The sequence below is a fragment of the Sceloporus undulatus genome, chromosome 10, assembly GCF_019175285.1.
Source record: "Sceloporus undulatus isolate JIND9_A2432 ecotype Alabama chromosome 10, SceUnd_v1.1, whole genome shotgun sequence".
In the NCBI taxonomy this organism is placed as follows: Eukaryota; Metazoa; Chordata; class Lepidosauria; order Squamata; family Phrynosomatidae; genus Sceloporus; species Sceloporus undulatus.
In genome coordinates this window covers 3,821,368-3,844,226 of record NC_056531.1, presented here as the reverse complement: position 1 = coordinate 3,844,226, position 22,859 = coordinate 3,821,368, and the positions used below count along the sequence as shown (strand labels likewise).

The following is a 22,859-nucleotide window of genomic DNA, read 5'->3' as shown; positions in this document are numbered from 1 at the left end:
AAAAAACTATGGATGCCGGGTGTGAAAGCCTTCCACTTCACATCATTGTAATGTTTGACTCTGGTCCAAAACACACCGCAGCAATAATCCAGTTTGAGACCTCTTGAAGTGCCCTGGCTCAGTGCTAGAGAATCCTGGGAACTGTAGTTTGTTGCGGCACCAGAGCGCTCAGTGTCTCACAAACACTACAGTTCCCAGAATTCCCTAGCCAGGGCAGTTCAAGCGGTCTCAAACTGGATAATATCTGCAGTGTGTTTTGGACCCTGGAGAGGAAAGAAGACAAGAACGTGAAGTCAAAGCCTTTCGTGGCTGGCATAGAAAGGTGGCACAAAGGTGTTATCTATTGGTGGTGAGTCAAGACACTCTGCAAATGCTCAGGGGCACTCTTGTTTTCTCATTCCACCATATATCATTCAAGGCACTGTCCAGAGGTGAGGGGCAGAATTAAAGCTCAGTGGCAAAGCACACATTTCATGGAAAAGGTGTAATAAGTGGCATTTTTTAACAGGGCGGGCAAAATTCATTGGAAAAACTAGAAAGCCACGGCGAATGACTGTAAATGATGCAGAACCTGATGGACCAACAGCCTAACCCCCTATAAAGGCAGCATTCAATGCTTCTATGGAGGGAGGGAGGATACCAGACTGGGACTATTTGGTACAGACTGAAAGCCAACAGGACACTCTACACATGTTTAGAGGCATTCTCTCCTTACTACACATGTTGTTGCTGTTGTTGTGTGCGCCTTCAAGTCATTTCTTATGGTGAGCCTTTTGGGGGGTTTCTTGACAAGGTTTGTTCAGAGAGAGTTTGCCATTGCCTTCCCTCAGGCTGGTGTAGACTCAGTGGTCCCCAGACTGTACTCTAGCTAGTCTTTAAGGGCTTTTGGACTCCAACTCCCAGAATCCCTCACTATTGGCCAACATGGCTGAGGCTTCTGGGAGCTGAAGTCCAAAGTCTCTTAAAGGGCGCAATTTGCGGAGCATAGACTCAGTGGTCCCTAGACAGTGCTCTTTAAGGGAATGTTGGACTTCAGCTCCCAGCATCCCTCGCCATTGGCCAACGTGGCTGGGGCTTCTGGGAGCTGAAGTCCAAAAGCTCTGACAAGGGCCCCCTTTTCCAGACGCGCAGGGCTTGCGGGAGCTGAGGCGACGCACCGACTTCCACGTCAATCTCGTCGAGGCGGGTCTCCTGGCGGAAGAAAAGGGCGGCCGGCTCGCCTTCCTTGGCGACGGTGCCCAGGTTGAGGAAGTGCAGGAGCACCTCGGCCTCCTCGCCGTCGTTGCGGTTGAGCAGCTCCTCCAAGGGGGCCGAGTCCTTGATGCCCAGCGCATTCTGGAGCCGCAGGCCCAGCCATTGCACTCGCACGTCGTCCATCTCTCCCTTCGCTTCAGGCGGACCTAGGCGAGGAGGCCCAGGCTAACCGACGACGCGGCCCCGGTCGCCATGGCAACGGCGAGGCCCGAATGGGCGGGAAAAAGGCAGGCGCCGGAGAAACATGGCGGCGCTTGGAAACTGAGAGGAACCCTTGCCAATAGGGAAACAGAGGGGATGACTTGCCCATAGGGAAGCATTGGGGAATAGTTGCCCATAAGGAAACACTGGGGGATATTTGCCTATAGGGAAATAATGGGGAATACTTCCCCGTCATAGGGATACATAGAGATTCATTGGGGAGTGCTTGCCCATAAGAAATCATTGGGGAACCCTTGCCCATAGGGAAGCATTGGAGAATACTTGCCCTTAGGGAAACATAGGGGAATATGTACTTGCCCATAGAGAAGCCACACTTTCCCATAGGGAAGCATTGGACAACCGTTTCCCAATGAATGATTCCCTATGGGGCAAGTATGGCTTCCCTATGGGCAAGTCCTGCCATTTGTTTTAGGAAGGCAGTCAGCCCATTGTTGCCTCCTCCCTTTTGTCATGTACAAAGTACATTTATCTGTGGGCCGGTGCCAACGTTCGTGTATGTCTGTTTATGTCTCCATTACACTTCAAATAAAACTGACCCCCCCCCCCTTAACCAAATTTGACTAGGAACCATCCATGCTCTTTCCTATATTCATCTCTCTCGTATATTTCTTTTATATGTCCCTAAGGACTGAAACCTTTCACACTAAGGCACTCCATTCCTCATTCTCATACCTTGGTTCTCCACAGGTTTGTATCATTCCCACAAAGGCAACCCAAGGTTCCTTTTCAGATAACAATTAAACAAGCAGGATAGATATATACATAGATATTCTCAAAAGTAGCAATCAGTTTTTATTTAAACGAATAGGAAAGGGGGGGGGGGGGAGAGGACTGTGCCACTTACAAAATTCCTTACATTAAAATATCCCCATTTTGTTTTGATTTTTTTTTTAAAAAAAAACCCTTTTAAAAGGTACTTATCTTCACAGAGCATACATAAATGTCATCCAGTATTGAACTGCCTGCTGCATTAAAGCCAATAGAAAGCTAGAACCTGATTTTGTAAGATGGAACTCTTAGCACTGGAATGCTTCATAGAAAAGGAGTGTAACTGGCACCTAAGAAAAATCGGTGCTAATTCGGTTAGTCTATGACACTCCTCACAATGAGTAGTAGATCTCCAAACTCCAAGGCAGAAAAGCAGCTACCTAAGCACACACGTTGCTTTCAGTTATGCAAATGTTTGACTACTACCATGAGGAGCTCAGCTAGAATACTTAAGACCTTGCAAAAAAATAACTTCAAGTAGTGCTCCTGGAAGGGAATGAGTAAAAATGTTGAGGATAAAATCCTGGACTTAATCCCATGCTTAGAGGCATCTCCCAGAAATAATTTGGAACAAGTGCTTCCAAGTTCTTCAGTGAACCCAAAATCCAGTGGTTTTCCTTTCCTTCCTCTTCTGATCAAAATTCACGATGCGCAGCCGCCAGAATTAGTATAGCACTTATTCTAAACCAGAGGAGAAACGTTTTTGAAAGGCTTAGCCTCTGCGAGGTCCATATAACATCAAGTCAGACAGTTTCCTATAAGCACTGAAAGAAAAATCAGTCCGTTCTCAGTTCCTGCCAGAATGTCCTTCTCTCTTAACTTCCAACAACAGCATAGAAATATTACTGACAATGACAAATGAGATGAACAGTGCTATCCTTTACATATTTACTCAGAACTGTCCCACTAAGTTCCATAGGCTTTACTTCCAGGTAAACACGCATAGCGAATGCGTTGCAGGGATTTTGTGAAAGGAAATAACAAATTTGCTAGGGCACGTTTAGAAGCAGCAATCGGATGCTTGGAATCAGTCTTAAAAGTTCACTTATGCATGCTCAAGACAGTGAAACAATTTCTGCCTGTTCGTAAGACGCCTCACATTTGCAAGGTCCAGGTGAGAAGCTATAGGTTACAAAATTATTTGGCTGTATCGTAAGGCGATCAGTGATGCTCTTTTCTGCAATGGACTGTACAAGAATGACATCTAGGGACATGATTTGTTTCCATATGACTCCAGAAAGGTACTGTCTCCAGCAACCAAACTATGTAACGTATCCGTTGAAATGTAAAGAAATGTCTTGAAAGGAGAAAGGTGTGAACTTGTATCCTTCACCTGCGTAGAATTTATTCTGAAATTCTACCCTGTAGACAAAAGAAGATGTTCTGTTAAAATAAAAGCAAACCTTGAAAATCCAAACCTTGAAAAATGGCTAAAGTGGACATGTACTGAACCTTACATGCTAAAAATTCTGAAACAAACATTACTTTCACATTTAAATATTAGTATCAGGAGAAGATTCCATTGTATAAGTTACTTTAAAAATAAAAGTTTGCATTTTTATGATACAAAATCCAAAACGGTTTGCCTAGAAAGCCACCTTATTATTAAAATTAGGGGGGGGGGCACGTACCAGTGAAGTCGTATAGCATGCAGAAAAGCTGAAAGGCCTTCCATGAGTAAAAGAATGAATACTGTTAGAACCATAAATAAGGCTGAAACTGGTACCAGCAGCAGGATTCCATATGTTGCATCCACACGAAGACCCACTCTCATGATCATTGCCCAAAGCACTTCGGATAACTCTAAAAACAAGTATTTACAAAGCTCAGTTTAAACCAAAATCCCATCTCCTATCTAAAACAAAGCAATCTGTGTGTCCTCATGGGTTTGTTGGCCTAGCATATGCACACTTACGGGACAAAGATTTTTCTGAAGCTACATAATAAAATTAAAAACTCCCCATCCCTCAAATCATTATGATGCAATCATTTTATTAGAACCAACTACATAACCTAAAGGTCTTCATGCTCACCTATTGGCTCCAGGGTTTCTCACCTATGAGATAAGCATTTGCTTCCAGTTTTAAACTAACCAGTTTCCGGTAATACCTGAACTCTCAGGGAAGGACAAGTTACATACCTGTATCTGTAGTTCTTCCCATGGTGACCTGTGAACTCACACAAATGGGTTGTCTTGCACCTGCGCAGTGCCACTTTTGGAGCATTCTAAAGTGTTCTAAAGCAATTTTGTGGTAGTCTTGTCACCTGTTGCCCTATATAAGGGGCATCCCACTGAAATCCACCAGTTCCAATGGACGCCAATGCAGCCATCCAAAGGAACCAGCAAGTCACGATGAGGGAAGAATGGGCAGGATGGTGTGCATACAGAGATGGCCACTCAAAGAAGTACAGTTACAGGTATGCAAGCTGTTCTCCTCCTTCGTGGTCTCTGTGACTCATCCAAATGGGGAACTAGCAAGATACAAGTAGTAAGAGGTACGAGTGTTGATAGAATCATAGAATCATAGAGTTGGAAGAGACCACTAGGGCCATCCAGTCCAACCCCCTGCCATGCAGGAAATCCAAATCAAAGCATCCCTGACAGATGGCCATCCAGCCTCTGATGCCACCAAACAAACAATAGCTCAAAAATAAACAGTGAAACGTGCATGAGCCCATATGCTCATATAACAATGACAATATCAACATAGTTTCAAAGGGAGAAAACCACTGAAACAGTAAACATAGTACCAAAATAAGACCAGATTCCAAGGAATTCAGCAACATGGCCCAGAGGTAAATTCAACAGTATATAAAAACCAATGAACGAAGTACAGCCTCCCCAAAAATGGTATCAGCTCAAGACCTTGAGTCCACTCTGTAATGTGGAATAAAAGTCATAGGCTGCAAGTAGCTGCAAAAACGCCCTCGATAAAAACACCAGCCAGGAAAGCACAGGAGACAGCAACTGCTATGAATTTTTTAATGCCCATCCCAGCCTAGGATCTTAGTGTTGCATTTGACGCAGTTCTTGACAGAAGCTAAAGCTCCTTCCCAGTAGGATCAAGAAAGCGAATGCTGTTCTTATTGATGCAGCTGCAGCCGCGAACAAAAAGGAACTGGCAGCTTTCTGTAGGAAACCTTATTTAGGTCAGCTAGAGATGGGTAGGACTATCACCAAATTGCTTCAAAATGTTCTGAAAGAGGCACTGCACAGACACAGGATAACTCACTTGTGTGCGTTCACAGAGACAAATTATGATCCAAGCATATTTCCAAACTTTGGTTTGTCCTCAAACCAAACCATACTTTAAATACAAATCAAAGCTAGATGTGACAGAACTTATTATTTTAAAACTGGAAATATGTTATTTTTAAACTGGAAATATAGTGTTGTATATTTTTCATAGTATAAATGAGAAAGGTAGGTTGAATTCACATAGCAAGAAACCACTGCTTCCCTTACTTGGGCTTTAATGCATGGGCATACAGGATAATGTTTATTGTTTACAACAGCGTGAAAGGCGTTCTACACAGGCGTGTTAATGACGTAACAAGAAAATGGAGCATACAGGATACTTACGTGCATGGGCCAGACTTAGTGCCCACAGCCTCAGGTATGAAGCAGTGTTCGAGATGCATCCCAGACAGTATTCGATGGTATGGATAACCTGATCCATGAAGACATCTGCAAAATTAAACTACAAGAAAACGTTGCGTAAATATGTTGATGAACACAAGGAAAGAAATCAATCTGAAAAAGGTTCGCGGAAAGCAGAAAAGTGGGCTATTTGCAACATGCTTCATGAGGTCTGATAGGAAAGGATCATGTTTATACAGCACCCACAACATGAGCGGTGCTGTATATAGAGAGGATCAATAAAACCTCTTAGGTTCCTCACCCATGAAGCTTACAGTTGAAAATTTAACACACTGGGAGGAACTGTGAAGGAAGCAAGGATGGTAAATAGGAGAATCCTATGCATTCAGCTAAATAGACTTTGCTTCAATTAAGAGGGGATAGAACTAAGAAGTTTTAACCCAAGACTTCATGGGAGAAAATATGGTTCAAGATGGGAACCGAAATAAAAGGTAGATTAGAATGGGCAACTTCAAGGGTTGTGAATGCCAACTACCCTAGACTTTCCATGGACTGTACCAGGCCCCTCCTGATGAAACTGGAAGTAACATGGACACTTTCATTTTTTAAAGTGTTCTTTTGCTAAAACAAAGCATGGGAGGCATGCCTTGTTTTAGAAAATAATGTGATTATCTTGGTTTTGTACACATAAAGCAAGGAGTCTCTCCTAAATGACATTTTTGACATATTCCCACCCCTACCATAGATGATCCAGGAGGGATATGGACGCAGATGTTCCAAATTGGTCATAAAAGAGATAGCCATAAAGGAAGGTGTGGTGAAAATGCTTCCAAAAGTAATACAGAAAGCACCAAATATATAATATCCTACATCGTCTCTGAGATTACTTTTTTTTACAGAATTCCAAACATTGCGGAGGGGGGAAAATACATGCACACATGTGCACTCACCTCTTCTTTTTCCTCATCTTTGTGCCTGGTATCCAAAGAGCTACTTCCCTCTTCAATATCATGAGTTATCAACAAGGCAATCTCTTCTTCGCTTTCTCTTCGTACTAACCGGTAACCTTTCTGAAAGGGAGAAAAATTCAAGAAACTATTATTTTCAGAGTACATTAGCCCCTGGATGGGACGTTTTGCCCATCAAGTATACAAATGCCAGCACACATAGTTCTTTCGGATACATACTCTGTAAGTCCCGATCCCTTGGCCACCACTATTCAACCAATATAAATAAAGTGGTTTTCCAAAAAGCAGCACAGGAACTGATACCACAGCAACAGCGATTAGAATTTTCTGGACAAACATCTGTTTCAAAAGGGAGGAAACAAAAGAAAAATGTGTTTCATATGGACAGAAACTACCTGTAAGCAAGCCAGAGACATAACTAAATGCATCAGGCACTTGAGCTTCTCCTCCAGAAAACGGCAGAGGAAAGTACAAGAAAAAACCCAGGCACTCCCAAATGGCAAGCACTTCGGTTGATTTCTGGCAGGAAGATAAAATGGGCAATCTGTCAGGGAAACCCCAAATGAATGCCCCATTTCTTTCCCTATAACTTCTTCAATGATCATCTTGTGTCTTTTCCAAAGGTTCCTGGTGAGACAGTTCTAGAAGGTAATTGGAAAGACTGTCTTGCAGTTCACACTAAAGCTGTCTGAAAGATCCACTACAGCCTGAAAAACATGCTCTCCCTGAGACTGAAACTCTACCATGGATGCACTGCAGCCATTTGTGAAGTGAATTGACTAGTGTTCACCATAACTGCCTGCTGTATGGGCATTTTCTCTTTTTCGATCACCTTGGTGAGAGCTGAGCACTCGCAAAGATTGTGTTTTTTTTACTCGGGCTATTTGCACTATCTCCAAATAATGGCATGAGAATAAGGCGTATGAATCCATGGCACTACTATAGTTGACCCTTCGTATTTCGTTGTGTCTGTCTTCTCCATAAGACCTGCATATGACAGTTCATCTTTGGCCACAAAGTACATCTATGTTCAGTTTGGTCTCAACTTTCCATTTAGGGTATATTTCCCTTTTCTACAAATCAATGTTGCTATGCCATTTCAAGCCTTTTACTTCTCTAGATTAAAAAAAGTTAAAATGTCTCCTAATACCAACAACTGAAATATACACGTCGACCAGCCAACATTACAGAAGAGGCAATTATTCCAACTATAGAGAGATTTAAGCACCATCTAGCTGCATTTTGCTTTACCTTCTGAGTTATTAAGATTTGAGACAGACAAAAGAAGCCAACCGTGAATTCTGTTCCTGTATTTCGAGTTACAGTGGTGCCTCGGGTTACGAAATTAATTCGTTCCGCGGCTAATTTCGTAACCCGAAAAACCTTCGTAAGCCGAATTGCCATAGGCGCTAATGGGGAAAAAAGCCGCGGCTCTGCCGCGGCTCCATTTAAAACAGCGCCGGAGTTTTTTCGTAACCCGAAAAAACTTTCGTAACCCGAAACAATAAATCCCTATGGGATTTATTCGTATCCCGAAAAATTCGTAACCTGGGTATTTCGTATCCCGAGGTACCACTGTATAAGGATTACCAACCTGTCCTGGGAAAAGGACGTCCGCTCTGCTACCAAAAAACAGGAACATATTAATGAACTGGATCAGAATGCTTGGAGCCGACCTGGAGTTTTCCACACTGAAAGCCAGCCATTTGTAGACAATCATAAATACAAGGTATCCAAAGATAGATAGAAGAAACAGGAGTTGAGGAATGAAAACTAAATAAATATTGTACATCTTCCTGAAATGCCTGATGGAAGAACAAAAGGAGATGTGGGTTAGTTTGGAAGTCAGGAGCAGAAATCGGTTTTATACAGAATAATATACAATGTGTATCATATTCTAACAAGAACCAAGCTGATCCATTTACTGAATAAACATCTGTCTTTGTGAAGATATGTCTATCAACCCACTTTCTCATGGCTTCTACCACCCTTGCAAGGGCTAAGGAAAGAAGTGTTTTTTGTTATCTGTAGTTACATGGCAGATACTTTACTAGAAAACTGGGGTGTGGAAGACAAACAATAAGGCCACGTACAAAGCTCCTTAGCGGCTGGGCCAGACCTTGAATGCTAGATAACCTTGTTCATTAGTTTGTACAAAGCAAGCTAAACTTGTTCAGCTATTCTAAGTCATTCCCACTTCAAACAGAAATCAAGGAACAAAAAGTAATCATTACAACTTTACTCCCAAGTTTCATACTTACAAGTGGTTAAATCCCCCTAAGACCACTCCAAACGCCATGTGAACTACTCCGATAATTATAGACATTTTCATTTTGAAAGAATTTAGAAAACTGAGACGATTGTTTGCTAGATTCCAAATCTGAAGAGAGAAAGACAAACACAAAACACTGTCACATATGTCACAAAACACAGCCACGCATGACCAACAGAACATGTCACTCAGCTCCAATATAAAGCCTTTCATCATATATCTCTTAAGTGAAAAGAAGTTAGGAACAATATAAGCTGTTTTACAGCAAGTAACTCATATAACTCAGTTTTGTCTTCAGTGTCAATTCTACACTGACTGACCAAGGCTCCCCAGGATTTCCGATATGAAACTTTCCCACCCTTCATGGGAATCTTGGAGATTGAGTCTGGGACTTTTTGTATGCAAAATCCCTTTTTAAAAGCAGCAGCCAAATATATCCTCATGAATGGAAGTGTTTTAAATAGTAAAACTAAAGTTACTGGACCCATGATTAAGCTCCATAAGGTTTCCAAGTGTCCTCTACAGGCTCACCATCCAGAGAAAAACACTAACCGGATCTATGCCAAAAGGATAAGCTCCTCTGAACACTCCCGTTACATTTGGATTCAGTGTCAAATACTGATTATTGAGCATATCCTCATTTCTGTAAAACAAAGCACACAGAACAGAATTATGGCATTAATACGACACAGTTACCATCAATGGGGTTCTTTGCTAGCTGATTTCCTACTACAAATATTCAACACAACTGAAGTATACCACAAAGTAGAATGACAAATTAGTAAATCCATAAAGGAAATAAAATGTACAAAATTTGCAATTAACCACATTGGTCCATCAATCATTATTTAGGACCAACATACATCAGCAAATGGCAACACTTCACTTTAGGTCTGTCATACAATAAAGCCTGTAAATAATTTCTCTCAACAAATTTTAACCTTTCCCCTCTCTCAGTTCCAATCCATTTATTATTTTGCACACATATAAAACATACTTGGAAGGAACATGAAACAATAAAAGATCATGAGCATGCCAGGCACTAGATACACATATGATAGACCGATAAAATGAGGAAAATATGCACTATGGGAAGCAAGGTTGCTGCACATGTGAGGAGAAACAATAGCTTTCTATGTGACCCCAGTGATTTGTTTTATTATGACATGGAAACCACTTACTGCCACTTCATTTGTGAGACATTCCAACTGGAGCCAAATATGGTAAAAGACTTTGAAAAACAATCATTGTAAATCAGACCAGTGTACACAGAAAACAATCCCATCAGCAAAATGATGTATCGGCCTTGGAAAAACATTTTCATGATCTGCGAAGATTAAAAAGGATAAGATCAAAAATAAGATCCTTCTTATAATACACATGATTTTATAATTTATTTTCCAGTTAAGAGATGTGCTTTATAGTCACCATGTGCCACATCCAAATAAACCAGAAGCTCCGCAAAAGGAGAGGCACCCTTTTCTTAACCATAATGCACCAGGACAACACATTTTAGCCTTCCAGATTTTGTTGCAGAGGCCAAACAGAACTAGATTTATAGTACAGGGATTCATCAGCACTGTCACCCATACTCTGGTTGTCAGTAGCTTGGCTTCATTGAAGTGGGATATTGGAATTCTTAGTGGATTCAGGAAAAACAAATCAACATTAAACCTCACCATTAAACACAGCCCTACATTAGAATCCTTTGGGGCTAGAAAGTATCCCTCAACTCGTTCAATTAATGTGTGTGTTTAATCCTAGTGCACAAGAGTTTAATAAGGGCAAAATGCTATATGCATAAAAATATAAGAACTGCGCTGACAGGTTGGATCAGATATCCTTCTGCAGGATTCAGAGGCAAGTCCAAATGCAATAATTAAATCACAATGAAGACCTCATCAGATAAGTAAGTAACAGACCTACAAAAAAATCCTTTAAGAGAAAGCAAGAGTGAGCAAGTGGATCTCTAGGTCCGCCTTAAAGGCCTGATGTATCAATGGGCATTACGTTCAAGAAGGAGGGCACTCCCAAGAGGTCCTTCCGCTCATGCCACTTCAATATTCTGCATAACTACCATAAAAACATAGCTACTGGTGAGAACAGTGGATGAGATGAGGGAAAGGATTTTCATTTTTGTCCAGAATGACAGGCAGGCAAGATTAAGGAGTGGAGCCAGAGGTTCTGGTGCTTAGGACAATAATGTACACTTGATAATGCAATAATGCACTTGATATCAGCCTCTCCAAGAGTTCAGGGGAGTTCATTTCTCCTCACAGCAAAGTGAATAAAAAATCAAGTTCCTCCTTACCTCATCTTGTGATCGCTGAAGTTTGGGGTGATTTTCGAACAATACCATGAACAACGCGAACAGGAACATTAACAAGCCATGCCCACAATCTCCAAACATGACAGCAAATAAGAACGGGAAGGTGACAATGGTGAACAAAGCTGTAAAAATAGAGGGACAAGATTTCTATTGCAGCACAATTGTTGTATAGCAAACACCATGTGCAGTATCAAAATTCTCCACAATGCACCTGCGCTATTGATTCTCCCCACACAGTGAGAAAGCATTTTATTTTTGCATTCTCTGCAAACTCCCAGTGCTAATGAGTAAAAAACAGATATTTCCCTCATGGATTGCAAAGACTACATAAGATCTTTTAAACCCTATTACAGACAGGAGAGTGGGATCAAGCTAAAACCTATTTCTCAATCATTATTTTTCAATCTATGAGTTACTGACCTGGATTTATCTCCCTGTAGCTCCCAATCCCATAAGCATCAACAATGTTCTGGAATCCAGAGGTGAATTTATTGGTGCGTATCAATGTTGGAGGTGTTTCTTTTGTTGGTATTGTGTTCATGAATGATGGGACAGATGCTCCACTTTCTCTCTGGTTACAGAATTAAACAATGGTGACCTGCATTACTCTTTGCAGTGTATTTTGTGGAGTCAGAAAAATAATACAATCCTACTTCTATACTGTCCCCACACACCTGATCTACACATCCAAGGAAATGTGAGAATTTCATCCCAGGTTAATGAAATCACTTACAGATCCTTCATCAAGGGCTCGGCGCATGTTTGGTAGGTCAGACACTGGGCACCAGACCTCAGCAATTAAGCATTTGTTGGTGACATCAAAGCTGCAGAGGTTCAGCACATGATAAATCGCTTTCATCTTCTTCACTTGGACATCCCAGGTGTAGATTGATTCAGAGGCTTTGGCTAGAACTTGCCGTAAATAATCTTCAGTTTTATGCAGCACCTTTGTGGATTTATTTTTTTGAGACGTGTAAAGATTAAACACTGTACATATAGCAAGTCCTTCCTAGCAATAAAAGGACCAAGTTCACACAAACTGTCCACAGGTCCCATCACCTCTTGCCCCAGTATCAATAACTATATGGGTCTTTCAATATTTATACTGAGGACAGCCAACTGCTAGTTCTACAAGCAATTTCATCTGAAAAAACTAAACGTTTTTTCACATGGTAAGAAACAGGGATTTCACTTCTGTTGTTGTTTTGTTTTTTTGCAGGTACATATTTACATATAATGTTATGCCAATGATATGCATAGTACATACCTTATGAAGACCACCCAGAAAATAAAAATACTGCCACAAACATATAGAAAGGGGTTATCCCAGGTCTATATGACAGTCCATATGGATGAAAGCTGCATCCTTTTGTCTTGAACATGTCTTAACAGTCTTCCATGTGAATATTAATTTTTTTTTCCCCTAACCAGCAGGCACAGAAAATTAAATACTAATGTAATTCTACTCACAATGTGAAGATCTTGAATGCGAATCTGCAGTCCCTCCATAACAGTTTGGCGCTCTTCAGAATTGCTGGGATAAGGGTAAACATGGCAATGGTAGCTGGCCAAAAAGATATCAATCTATTATTATGAAAGAGTCAAACAAAGGAACTAAAAGCAGGGCTGTAAAATGTAACTGCCGGTTGATCAAATCTTAATGTTGCCTTGCAAGGAAAAAGAAAAAAAAAAGAACACCCCTGAAAACAGTTCTTGATACAGAGGTTCAGGAAACTAGAGACAAAATGGATTACAATGGGTTTTCAAACTGTGTTCTGGGAAATACTGAATCTCCTCGGAAATCTATGAGGGAGTAATAACAAGTGTCACTGAAAGCATGTTTGCCATTATGAACCTTCTTATGCAGTATGAAAAGCCTGTGGTCGAAGAAACTTATGCAGAAAAAGGGGGAAAATCCTTTCTCATTCCCGGAAAATTGGAAAAATTGGGAGGGGGGTTTAAAAACTTTAGTTATGGAATATTTTTCTTTTAAAATAATAAACACAATGTTTGAAAGGACTCCATATATTTATTCCCCCCAAATTATTTCTAAAACCTATATAACAGGAAGATTTTTCTGTAAGATAATGTACACTATCCGGTCATTGCAATTCCAGTACAGTACTTGATATCCTTTCCCCAGTTCTTTTTAATAGGAACTAATACTTTATGCCTACTTGACACTATGGAAAACTAGAGACAAAATAATTTTCTCTGTTTTACAAAAGTGATGATGTTGACACACGTTTTGGTTCCATGTACACTCACACCCCATAAAATCCATGTACACGGACTGTATGTGGAATTCTTTCTTTCTGAGGCACAAAACCCCCTTTAAAACATAGATTGTTTTCTCAACTGTTTATTGTTCAAAATGTCAATCCAAAAATTCATAACCTTTTTGGATGTATGCCTAATATTTTAACTGTGTCATCCTAAAATTATGTATGAATTAGCTTCAGTGCAAGAACTTGGCCTTGAGAGTAGTCTCATGGAAGTCCTACAAAAATAATGCTTTTTAAACACCTATGGACTATACTGACTTCACACATTCAGTAGGACCACATTCAGTAAATTCATAGAATCATAGAGTTGGGAGACCACCAGCCTGTTTAAAAACCTCTGAAGGAGACCCCACCACACTCCAAGGCAACATAATCCAAAAGAAATATCTCAGCAAGTAAAATGCAGAAGAACATTAGCAAATATGAATGGTACAACAATCCTTACCAGTCACATATCTTCTTAACTTTTTGGCCTATCTGTTCACCCCAATAGGATATTAAGAAAACAAACCACTTGGTAGGTTCTCCCTGAAAAGTGAATGTCAAATTGTTGAGTTCAGCTTTGGTTTACAGTTCCACTATATCCGTGATCTGCCCACCATTTACACAGAACCAATATGCAATTTTAAAAAATGCCTTTAAAAAAGTGTGTTCACTAAAGAGATAAATACAGAGAACACACATGCACCATGGTGCAAGCAGAATATCCCCAATGACTAGTGAAACCATGATTTACTTCATTGAACTATGCCATGCTCCTCTGAAGGTACACATAAGGAGGCACCAGGTAAACCTGTTTGTCAGTCAGTGGCTGCATGACATGTTACAATAAACCATAGTTTATAATGACATAATTAAGCGACAGTAGGCTATGGGTTCACATGCTCTTCTTCCATGTGGCTACAAGGAGTAGCTCAGAAACCTTCCCTTCTGATTTTGATTAACTACATTGTGTTGTTTTGTCTGAAGCTGATAATCTATGGTCAGCCTTAACAATGTTCATTTCAAGCCACAGTCTGTCAGCTTTGGATGAAACAAGCTGCAGTTAATAAAAACCAAAGTTAACACTTCAAAACCCCACACTGAGAAGGCAGCAGTACACAAGCCTCTGGCTCATTATAGTTCTTCCGTTACATATAAACCATAAAACAATAAATTCACAGCCAGTGAGTCTGAGAAGGCATGTGTATGTACCTTCAAGTCACCTGTTGACTTATAGAAACACCATGAATTTCATAGGTGTTTACTCAGAGGTTGTTTTGCCACTCCCTTCCTCTCAAATATAGCCTACATCACCTGGTGTTCACTGGCAGTCTCCCATCCAATGACCACAGTCCTATGACTTCCCAATCCAAAGACCATTGTTTATGAATCTGAATGCAAGGTTTTAAAATGGCATCAAGCCTGGAAGTTACATCATGATTAAAATATGTTTGCGTTAAATGTTGCATGTTTGAAAGCAAGCCACTGTTAAAACCTCTAGTCCTGGAGCCATTTTTAGAACTTGCTTGACTAACTCACTCTGAATGCAATCCTCTGTCTGTATGCCCATGCATGGGAATTCCACTTTGTGTGTAGATCAGGGGTTGGCAGCCCGCGGGCCGCATGCGACCCGGCAAGGCCAGGGGACCGGCCCAAGCCCGGTCCTGCCACTGATTGCCAAAGGCCCCGCGCCAGCGGCAATCAGCGGCAGGAACTGGCCTCTCACACGAGAGGCCAAAGGCCCCACGCCCTCACACGAGGCCAAAGGTCGCTCGCGCGAGAGGCCAAAGGCCCTGGTCTCTCCCTTGAGCGCGCGGGGCCTTTGGGGGGCCGCCGGCCTCCTTCCTCCTTCTTGGCGTCCGCGGAGGCTGGGAAGGAGCCCACGGGGCCGGGAAAGAGGGGGAGGCCTTCAGCACTGGCGGCCCCTGCCAGCTCCTTGCCGGCCTCTGATGGGGCCTGGAAAGAGGGGGAGGCCTCCAGCGCTGGCGATCCCCTGCTGCTCCGGGGCTCCATCGCAGCCCATGCAGCCCCAGGCCTCCCTCCGGAGAGAGAGATCTGGGGGAGGAGCCCAGGAGGTGGCCTGCTGCTCTGGGGCTCCATCGCGGCCCATGCAGCCCCAGGCCTCCCTCCGGAGAGAGAGATCTGGGGCTGCAAAGGACATGGAGGAGCCCAGGACGGCGATGTGCCCAAGCCCTTCCCTTCAGCTGAAAGGGCCCCTTGGAGCACTTTCGGCCAAAGGGAAGGGCCTGGGACGGGTGCCCAAGCCCTTCCCTTTGGCCTCCCTCCCCTTCGGCCGAAAGGGCCCCTTGGAGCCCGTTCGGCCGAAGGAAGGGACCAAGGAGGGCGGGCGGGCACACGCTTTCTCCTTCCCTGGGGGCTTCAGCAGACCTGAGGTGTCCTTCGGAGGACACCTCAGGCCTGGCGAAGCCCCGAGGAAAGGAGCAGGGGCCACTGGCCTCCTCCTCCTCCCTGCGGGGCTTCGGCAGACATGAGGTGTCCTTCAGAGGACACCTCAGGCCTGGCAAAGCCCCGAGGAAAGGAGCAGGGGCCACGCACCTGTTGCTCCTGCCCCTCACGGGCCCTTACTGGTCCCCAGCTGTCTCTGAGAGGCAGCTGGGGGCCAAGGAAAGGCAGGAGGAGCAGGCGCACGCCTGTCACCTCCTCTCCCAATCCCCCCCACTTCTAGCTGTCTCTCAGACAGCTGGAGGTCAGGAAAGGGAGCAGAAAAAGCCCTGCCCCCGGAGGGTGGAAGCTCCGCCCCCAGCATGCAGCTCTGCCCTGGAGGGTGGAAGCTCCACCCCCGGCACATGGCCCCGCCTCCGGAGGGTGGAAGCTCCCCCCCGACTTCAGCCCCCCAATTGTCTGAGGGACAGCAACCCGGCCCACGGCTCAAAAAGGTTGCCTACGCCTGGTGTAGATGCTCAATTTAAATGCAGAGCAGTGATGTAGCACCAACTTTCAGAAATACATTGTTATTTATCCACCATGGTTACTCACCGTATCTGGATCCTGTAAACATTCCTCCAGTTCTGAATAAGAAACAATAGTATATCCTTTGCAGACTCGCCAGAGCATTTTTTCAAAGGCTTCAATTTTTGCTCGATGAACTAAGCCAGATATAAATCTACATTACAAAAGACAAAATATACTAAATTTCATATGGTTGCCAAGCAAAACAAGGAAGATTGGGTATTCAGATGTTTTGCAAATTAAGATAATTCAGCCAATCATGTGCATCAATACCACTCCACTCAGTTAAATAGATTCATATCCAACAAATGAATTAATCCCACCATTTACAACAGAAATGAGCAGAATTACAGCAGAATTTTCAGCATGTAGGTTTAAGTTTAATATGTTGGGGGTTTTTTTATATTCAATGAAATATTATCAGTTTGAAATTTCAAAAGAAATATCGACTAGAATTCTGCCACACTTACTAGGGACTAAGTTCTATTGAATTCCATGACCTTTGTATCTAATTAATCATAATTAAATTGCATGTTAAGCATTTACTTTATGCATGCAAGCTATACACACTCAGCATAAAATAGGACTGATGCACAAGTAGATGAGCTTGTGCATTCCCAAAAGCCATCTTATACTACATATATTTATATGAACAAAAACATCCAACCTTCCCTTCCAAATGTAAGACAGCCAGTCTAACATTTCTAGTATTACACCAGGTGCTGCTGACTGCCCACATGGTAGTGCTATATAGTATCACAGATTTTCATTACCTACCCCAATTTGGCACCAAGTCTGTGCATACAGCTGTAGTCCGCTAAGGGTTCACTTTCTAGGGTTGGGAATTCTTCATAATTAGTCTGTAAACAGGACTCAATCTAATAACAACATTTTAGAAGAAGGGTTTAGAACACTCTAGTATCACTAAATCACAAAAGAACACAGATCACAAAGACTCAAAACATGTGCACTGATGTTGCACATTTTCCTCCTTTCAAAATGCAAACCCAGTGTAAACAATGAGAACTATGATTTACATGAGTCCTCTGATTTAAGTGAGTTTGCTGGTAGCATGACTAAATCTAGATCCAACCCAATTTGGCACCTTGCAGGAGCAGAGTAAGCTCCATCCAGGTCAGCGTTCTTTCCAGGAATCCAGCCACTATCAGGCACTAGGTCACTGGAGAGCAGTCAGTGGCTCAAAGCCTACCTTCTTCCTATCTTGGTTTTAACAGTTCAGAACTATGCAGGCACAATATATGCAGTACCTCAACAGTTCTTCTGACAAAGGACTGGGTAACTCGCAGCATGTGGGTATACTCTGTCAATTCAAGGAGGTTTTTCCTCAGCTTTTCCTTGTTTTTTGTTACTTCTCTCAATTCCACCTCCAGCTTCTGCAGCTGCTCCTGAGATGTAGAAAAATAATGCATTCTGAGTACCAAACATTAGCTAAAATAACCACAAGACAGTGGTTGTCAATTGTCACACTCAATCCATGACTTATGTCACTGGCTCAGGTGAGAACAGTCATTTATATACTCCTCTATCTGTAGCTCCCAATGCACAAAGAAAGCAGGGATATCACAGGACAGCATCACTTTATTTAATCTTTACCTGGATTTCCAACATCTGCTTCAGTGGAGGGGCAGCCGGGGTAACAGTTCCTTCTGGAAGAGGAATGTCCGCTCTCTTAATTTCCTGCACCAGGTATCCTGGTGTAAGCAGAGGAGAGAGAGAGCAAACCTTTAAAGAGAGAATTCTAACTCAAAGGGTATATTTCTATGATTCCCCCCCCCCCCCCCCCCGAAATCAAAAACCTTTTTTCAACCCTCTAAAGCAGTCAGCACTCGAAGTTCTTGTTTTTGAGGCACTCTACCCACATTGACTTGTCTTCTCTGGAATCTCTGTGGACTGCAAAGGATCCTTAACTGTGTAGTCAAGCATTATTCAGGCTTTTCAGGCCTTATTACAGCATTATGTGCATACATAATAAAAAGGATTCAGAACTTCCCTGCAAAGGCAGAATGCAGGTAATCGTCAGGAATGATTGACAAACTTAACTTTTGACTGGCAAGCCCTCAATAATAATAATAATAATAATAATAATAATAATAATAATAATAATATGAATTTGAAAAGTATACTGATTTTTAAAAGTAATGGTAAGATGTTTTTAAAACAAAGCTTTCTGCAGAACTGAAATTCTGCAACCAAGAAGCCACAACAGGAAAGGTCCTGTCTCTTATATTCAACAAATGCAAGCAAAGCCAGAGAGCAAAGCCTGATACAACACATCTTTAAATGACATGTAAATCTGTACAGGTGAAGTTGGTCCACTGGATAATCCAGTTTTAGTCTACTTACAGTTTTAAAAGTCAAAACTAGCACCATACTATGAACCAGAAAAAAAGTTGGTACGTGTATCTGGTGTCAGACAGATGTTATACAACTGTGTTTCTACCAGTTTCCTAACATAAATGTTTTGGACCAACTGAACTTTCTCATCTAAGGACCATCCCATATGGATATAGCACCGTAATCCGATCTGGATGTAGTGGAGAGATTCCTCTACCAAGCAATTAAGTAACTTGAATATAAGACGGCAACAATATTGCTATATTGTCACCTGGTAGAAAATTTCAAATTCATATTAACTATGTTACTATCAATTCTGGATCCTAGAAGCATGAGGATGCAATTAGTAACACAGAGAAGTGTTTTCAGCAGAGCTGGGGAATTCAATAGCTTCCAGTCACACTTTATGCTAATAGGCTTTTCCTATTACTCAGAAGGGGATCTAACTCAAGGAAGAGAGAGGCAGAGTAGGTCAGAAGGCTTGAAAGGTACCCCACCTTCTAGAAAGGCCCACAAAGCAGCTTACCAAAACTCCAGCAAAAAGCAAAGCAATAAAACACACATACATTAAGGACGTCACAGCTGAAAGGGTTTTTAAACATTAACCTATATTGATTTGAAAAACTAATCATGCTAAGGCAGGGTGAAAGCTGACTCATGTGAGGCTTTGTGCAATAATAAATAATAATAAAACTTTTATTTGTATCCTGCTTTTCTGTGACTAGACAATCAAAGCGGTTCACAACATATTAAAATCCACATTTACCAAATTATGTCCCAAATTCCCCCCTTCAAACAGGATTAAACATGTTACAATTAAAATATCTATTAAAAACACAATGAAAAATACAGCGAGGACAGAGCGGTGGGCTGATACATGATGTGGGGGGCAGTCATTCTGTGGCTGGACACTTTTATTCAGGAAAGGCCTGCCGGAAGAGATCCGTCTTGACAGCTTTTTTAAAGCTGTCTAAACTGGCTATTTGATGAATCTTGTCCAGCGGACTGTTCCATAGTGTGGGAGTAATTGCAGAGAAGGCCCTCTGGGAGGTAGCAGTTGGTCTGGTTTTTAAAGGCTGCAATAGATTCCTCCCAGAGGACCTGAGGGTGCGGGGCGGATTATATGGGAGCAGGCGATTCCTCAAATAGGTTGGACCCAAGCCATGTAGGGCTTTAAAGGTTATAACCAACACCTTGTACTGTGCCCGGAAACTGATAGACAGCCAGTGAAGAGATTTTAAGATGGGTGTTATTCGGTCACTCCTAGTTTTTCCGGCGACCAGCCTGGCTGCCATATTTTGCACTAGTTGAAGTTTCTGGACTAGTCACAAGGGTAGCCCCATGTAGTGTGCGTTACAGAAATCAAGTCGTGAAGTTACCAGTGAATGTACAACAGTTTCTAGGTCCTTTACTTCCAGGAAAGGACGCAGCTGGTGTATCAGCCGAAGCTGATAACAGGCGCTCCTGATTTCTCATGTGAAGCAATGGATCTAGGAGCACCCCAGACTGCGAACACAGTCCCTTGTGGAGAGCGTGACCCCATCTAGGACTGGAGGTTGCAAACCTGTACCTGGTTTGGGGGCCCCTACTGTAAGTACCTCCGTTTTGTCTGGATTCAGCTTGAGGTTGTTTTTCCTCATCCAGCCCATTACCACCTCAAGACACTGATTAATGGGAGAAATGCCATCTGTTGTCATAGTTGCTGATCAGGACATGGAGAAATATATTTGGGTGTCATCAGCGTACTGAGAACACCCTGCCCCATGTCTGCGAATGATTTCCCCCAGCGGCTTCATATAAATCTTGAATAGCACCAGGGACAGTATGGTGCCTTGAGGGACGCTACATTTAATCTCTGTTTTTGAGGAGCGACTCTCCCCGAGCATCACCCTCTGGAATCTACCCGAGAGGAAAGACCGGAACCACTGGAGTGCAGTGCCACCGATTCCTAACTCTCCCAGGCGTTGCAAGAGGATGTCATGATCTATTGTATCAAAGGCCACTGAGAGGTCTAGAAGCACCAACAGGGACACGCTTCCTCTGTCAATGCCTAGACGAAGATCGTCAGCCAGAGCAACCATGGCATGGGCAGCGTATCAAGAACAGGTCCTGAACCTCAGCTATACATTTACGGAGCACTCTTGGATTGCTCAGTCTCTCCCTCCCTTCACTTGACTCACCTTCACATTGACAGACAGCACAATATTCCACATGGAAACATCTCATTATGAGAAAGGTACACATGAAACAGCCCTGAAGCAAATGGGCCTGAAAAGACAGGTCAATATAAAGCTGCTTTGGGTCACTTTGGAGGTATGCTGTTTAAATGATGCATGTGTCCTAAGAGGCTGGAAGCTGCACCAAAGCCAGGCTCTAGGACTGAAGCAAAGCTTTGGGGCAGCTTCTGGCCTCTTAAGATGTGTGTGTCATTTAAACAGCATACCTCCAAAGGGACCCAAAGCAGCTTTATTTTGGCCTGTCTGTTCAGGCCCAAACCTCCGCTTTTGCCAGGGAAATCAGAGATGCTCCCTTTCCTTCACCTAGTGCTTAACACAACTTGAAGCCATAGCAAGCCTCCTCACAATTCTCAAGCTTACCTAAGATCCTTTCCATTTCCTCACACTTCTTCACTTCACTCACGTATTTCCTCTGGAATACACTGATGCTTGGATTGAGCTAGAAAGATGGGGAAATGGCATTTACATCATTTATTGAATACGTAGTTACCAAAACACACTAAAAGGCACCAGATCCCAGCTGATCTTGTACGCTAAGCAGGTCAGCTGACCTGGCTCAGGGCTAGAGAATCCTGGGAATTGTAGTTTCTTGTGGCCCCAGAGCTCTCAATGTCTCACAAAACTCCATAGCATTGATCCCCAGGGCACTTAAAGGTCCCAAACGCCCTGCAGAAATAGCCCCGTTTGAGACCGCTTGAAGTGCCTTGGCTCAGTGCTAGGGAATCCTGGGAAGTGCAGTTTTGTGAGACATTGAGCCTTCTCTGTCAGAGAGCGCTCTGGGGCCCCAATAAGCTACCATTCTGGCTCAGGGCTAGGGAATCCTGGGCATTGTAGTTTTTTGTGCCCCAGAGCTCTCTGAGAGAGAAGGCTCAATGTCTGACAAACCCCCAGAATTCCTTAGCCCTGAGCCTCGACCTGGAGACTTTCTGCAGTACAGAAAGGGCTGACAATCCCATGAAGTCTCAATCCCAGGATTCCCTAGCATGCAACTGCCTCAGGTCTGCCCCGAATGCCTTGCGCCAGGGCAGTTAAAGCGGGGTCCCAAAGCGGGGGCTTTCTCCAGCGTGGCTGCAGCCGAAGTAGCTCGCCCGAAGGGCGGGAGGCGCTGCTACTCACGTCTCGGAAGTGGGCCAGGCCGCGTTCGCCCAAGGCGCTGAGGCACTCGTAGGCCGAGCCCGCCTGGAGGAAGAGCTGCGCCAGGCACATTGTCTCGCTCCGGAACGGGGAGCCCATGGCCCAGGGAAGGAACCCCGCCGAGTCGGGCTTTCGGGGGCTGAGGGCCAGCAAGGCGTCGCCGGCGTCACCGCTCCCCTTGGCGCCGCCACCGCCGTCTCGCCGCCCTCCTTTCGCTGCTGCTGCTGCTGCTGGGCTGGTTCTGCCGGCTCGAGTCCATGGAAGAGGAGGCTGACACAACGACCGCCTCCTCAGCTGCCCCCACTTCCGGCGCCTCTTGCCAGAGCGCCCCAGGCAGCGTCGTTGGGCTAGAGCGGCGCCAGGCTCCCGCTTCCGGTGCCGCTCTATCCCCCACCTCTCTATGGTGGCCGTCCTCCAGTCAGCGGCTGTATCTTGCCAAGTGGTGTTTTTTGGACTTCGGCTCCCAGAAGCCCAAACCATTG

The 22,859-nt window shown here is 43.5% G+C and overlaps 2 protein-coding genes across 2 annotated transcripts in view; both read right to left on the bottom strand.

The window, feature by feature from the left end:
• The window catches only part of DNAH10 (dynein axonemal heavy chain 10), a 69,714-nt gene extending 68,337 nt beyond the window's left edge, over positions 1-1,377 (bottom strand). The window contains exon 1 of the mRNA XM_042442069.1: positions 1,158-1,377. Within this exon, the coding sequence (XP_042298003.1) occupies positions 1,158-1,377 (220 nt within the window). The remainder of the gene's footprint in view (positions 1-1,157) is intronic.
• An 883-nt stretch (positions 1,378-2,260) lies between these two features.
• Positions 2,261-22,681, bottom strand: ATP6V0A2 (ATPase H+ transporting V0 subunit a2). The gene is made up of 20 exons (XM_042441632.1): positions 22,360-22,681; positions 21,604-21,682; positions 18,266-18,363; positions 17,920-18,057; positions 17,429-17,529; positions 16,679-16,805; positions 14,145-14,227; positions 12,885-12,978; positions 12,148-12,360; positions 11,835-11,985; positions 11,397-11,536; positions 10,267-10,412; positions 9,638-9,728; positions 9,075-9,193; positions 8,408-8,618; positions 7,033-7,152; positions 6,796-6,915; positions 5,828-5,945; positions 3,876-4,047; positions 2,261-3,606 (listed from the first exon to the last, which is right to left on the bottom strand). Exons 1-20 carry the CDS (start codon positions 22,474-22,476, stop codon positions 3,507-3,509), a joined length of 2,538 nt encoding a protein of 845 aa, XP_042297566.1. The 5' UTR covers positions 22,477-22,681; the 3' UTR covers positions 2,261-3,506.
• Positions 22,682-22,859: the final 178 nt, after the last annotated feature.